Genomic DNA, 3,471 nt, shown 5'->3' on the forward strand with positions numbered 1-3,471 from the left:
CCAAGAGTGAACAACCCCCAAAACAAGGAGCACACAAACAAAGCCTTCTCCCCATCAAGATTTGAAAGTATCTTGTCCCCTTATTGATCCTTTGGGTCAAGTGTAAGCCAGGTTACCTGAGCTTCTTAACCCTTTGGTGTCTCTGGCCAGTTGGGATTTTATAGTATTGTACACAAGAGGGCTGTTACCCTGTCATAGCTATAAAGGGAAAGGTATCTCCCAGGGCACAGTAAGAGCACCAGCACGTGGGTGGCACAGGGCCAGTGCATTGCAGGTGCAGATATGGCAGATGCGAGGCCGTCAGTCCCAGGGGAAGGTCATGTCCAGATCTTGCATCCGCTTTTGGTAAACGGTGTCGAATTGCTGGCTCTGTGTCTCCGAGAGATGGTTCCTCCAGTCACCGCAGATCCCTGCAAGCCACAGGGAACATAGTCTAGGGTGCCCCTCACTCCCAACCCACAGCCCCTGCAAGCTCTACCCACACCCCTCATGCCTGACCTAAAGCCCCCTACTTTCCTGGCCCTGCCTCATGCAGTTCTGCTGGTGCCCCTCAGCCCCAAATTACAGCCCCCTGCTAGCTCAGCCCTGGACTCACCTTTCCTCAAAAACTCCCCCTTCTGGTGGTCCATGTACTTGTCCGACAGCTGGGAGAAGTTGGACATTTTGTTCCCCTTCATGCTCTGGAAGGAGGCGTTCTCCACCACCGCGGCCACTTGCTCCTCACTCAGCTCATTCCCCAGGAAGTGGCAGATTCTCCGCACGCTTCCCCACGGGTCCTGGAGAGACACTCACTGCAGTGAAGGGTGGGATCTGGGGTTCCTCAGTTTCCCCACTCAGCAGGTTCTGCTCCCCACTGGGTCCAGACAAACTGATATCTCTGAAGGCCCTGGCCACAAGCTGCATCGGCTGCCTGGCGTGGGGTTAAGCGTGAGCATGGCCCCCAGGGGGCGGGATTATCCCTACCTGCTGCAGCTCTTCGTAGGTGATGAAGAAGAAGTTCTCGTTGCCCTTCAGCCCCATCCAGCCGGTGACATGGTCGAACCAGGAGCCGTAGGGAACTGTGCAGGGGAGAGCACCATGACCACCCAAGAGCTGGCACCACCTGGCCCCTCCACCCTGGTCTACTGGAGACTGCAGGGGCCTGGGACACCTAGGTTCTATCCTGGTACTGGGAGGAGAGGTGGAGTTGGAGGTCAGCAGTGTTTGCAGACCCCTGGTTGTGCTGCAGCGGTTTGGGGAGGCAGGTTCTGAGCTGTGCCAGGTCCTGGGCAAAGGGCTGCTCAGAGCTGTCTGGGGATGCACAAACTCGAAGCAATTGTGACTTGTTTGGAACCCAGGCATTCAGCGCCAGAGTGGTCCCCCTGAGTGCTGCTCACCGTTCCCGCTCAGGAAGTCCTCAAGGAAGGAGTCCAGTGAGCCAGGGTCCTTGAAGAGGTGCACCAGCTTGGAGAAGTGGTACAGAGAGACCAGGACATCCTTGGGGCAGCGCAGGGTGTAGATGATCTCGGGGGAGAAAGGGAGGACACTACCACTCAGGAGAGGTACCCACCCTGGGCCGTTACCTCCCCCACCCTCTCTGCAGGGAGAAGGATTCACTGCACCCTGCTGCCTGCTCTTTCGCACACCCACATTGCTGTAACTCACACCCAGCAGCAGCCCTGGATTCACCCCACTCCCGATTCACAGTCCTGTCAGTGCCCCTCAATCCCGACTCGCAGCCCCTGCTCTCCCGCCTCTCACCTTGGCCTTGGAGCGCTGCAGGGACTTGGGGAAGAGCTGGATGGGGAGGTGGGAGCAGAGCAGCCGGGGCGGGGGGTATTTCAGGGCAGCTTCCAGCCCCGGCCAGCTCTCCATCCAGGGCGCCCGGTCCCAGTTCAGCACGCTGCGCACCCAGCCAGGGTCCCCGCCACAACGGATCAGACTCAGAATCTCCACCATCCAGTTAGTGCCTAGGAATGAAAGGGTTAATGGGCCTGAAATAGTCCCTCCACTCCCCAGGTCTCCCTCCACTCCCAGAGCCAGGGAGAGAACCCAGGAGTCCTGGCTCCCAGCCCCCCTGCTCTAACCCACCAGCCTCCACTGCCTTCCCAGAGCCAGGGAGAGAACCCAGGAGTCCTGGCTCCCAGACCTTCTGCTTTAACCCACCAGACTCCCCTTCCCAGATCTGGGGATCGGACCCAGCAGTGCTGATTCCCAGCCCCCACACCACATTCACTGAGATGTTAAATCAACTCTTGTTTTCATAGAATATCAGGGTTGGAAGGGACCTCAGGAGGTATCTAGTCCAACCACCTGCTCAAAGCAGGAGCTATTCCCAACTAAATCATCTCAGCCAGGGCTTTGTCAAGCCTGACCTTAAAAAACCCCTGTGCCAGGGGTCTCCTGGCCCTGCCAGTGGCTCTGGAGAAAGCCTGTGGTTATAGTGTCTGCAGCAAGCCAGCCTAGCACCAGGTGGGCAAGTTGGACCCCCAGGGAGCAGCCTGCTTTGTCTCACTCTGGGCTGGGGCCATGTGAGCCCGGGCTCTGACACCTAGGAAATCAGGTCATGTGATGTTGCAACCTTCCAGCTTTGGTGTTTCCATCTAATGTCAAGATGATGATATCACACACACACACACCCTTACCTGACTTGAGGTAGGTGATGTTGAAGACGTCATCATCCCGCACCTGGAATTCATTCTCCACATAGCTCAGATTTTCGGGGGAATAATCCAGGCATGGGAACAGCACTCCCTTGTGGGTGAAGTATTCACATGCCATGGCAGGGCTGGGACAGAGATAGACCTCCCAGCATCAGTGCTATCTCCTGTGTGAAACTAGGGGACATTGTGCTGCAGGGCGCAGAGCGGGGGGCTCAGTAGGGGCACTGTGGTGCAAGGAGAGGGTGGAAGCTCAGCAGGGGGCACCATGCTCCAGGGAGCAGGGTGAGGCTGTTACTTGTCTCTCCCAGCCCAGAGCCAGCTGCACCTTGGCACCAGTTGAGCTGATTCCTTGGCGTGCTCCCGGAACAACTCAAGGGCCTGTGCTGGTGGCTGCGGCTGGGAGAATAGCCCTGTGCCTGTGGTGGGAGCTCGCTCATAGGCTGTGTAATAGGCCCAGGCACTCTGCTCTCCCTGTGTCTTCCCCAGCTAGGCTTGGACCCAGGCAGAGCTGGTGCCATTCAGCCTTTGGAGGCCCTGTTGGGCATGCTCTGGCCAGCAGTGACCTTTGGGCCTGGGAAGAGCTAGTGCCTTTAATCCCCCAGGGCCTGTCATCTGGGGTGGCTCCCTGTCCCAGGCAGGTCCCTGTGCCCCTTCCCAGCTGTGTCGGGTGCCCAGGGTCTGGTGTGGAAGTGGAGGGGGCAGGTGTGTGGCAGATCCTGTCATTCCCTCCCACGGAGGAGTTGCTTTCATGGTAGTACATTAGCCTGCCTGAGTCACTCCCCATCCCTGCTCCACATCAGCCCCTCCATGGGGAACTGGGAGTTCAGGC

General features: G+C 58.2%; 1 protein-coding gene across 1 annotated transcript; it reads right to left on the reverse strand.

Annotated features, from left to right (window-relative positions):
• Positions 1-300: 300 nt before the first annotated feature.
• On the reverse strand, positions 301-2,760 carry LOC116829841 (sulfotransferase 2B1-like). The gene is made up of 6 exons (XM_032788896.2): positions 2,625-2,760; positions 1,741-1,949; positions 1,377-1,503; positions 964-1,058; positions 596-776; positions 301-410 (listed from the first exon to the last, which is right to left on the reverse strand). Exons 1-6 carry the CDS (start codon positions 2,758-2,760, stop codon positions 301-303), a joined length of 858 nt encoding a protein of 285 aa, XP_032644787.1.
• Between the last annotated feature and the right edge of the window lie 711 nt (positions 2,761-3,471).

Source organism: Chelonoidis abingdonii, chromosome 11, assembly GCF_003597395.2.
Source record: "Chelonoidis abingdonii isolate Lonesome George chromosome 11, CheloAbing_2.0, whole genome shotgun sequence".
NCBI lineage: Eukaryota > Metazoa > Chordata > Testudines > Testudinidae > Chelonoidis > Chelonoidis abingdonii.

Excerpts from the sequence above, each read along its gene's own strand:
- LOC116829841 (XM_032788896.2), bottom strand. The coding sequence starts at position 2,760 with ATGGCATGTGAATACTTCACCCACAAGGGAGTGCTGTTCCCATGCCTG. Across the intron at positions 1,059-1,376 it reads GGACTTCCTGAGCGGGAACG|TTCCCTACGGCTCCTGGTTC; the intron begins GTGAGCAGCACT and ends TCCCCTGCACAG. Across the intron at positions 411-595 it reads GGGGGAGTTTTTGAGGAAAG|GGATCTGCGGTGACTGGAGG; the intron begins GTGAGTCCAGGG and ends TGTGGCTTGCAG.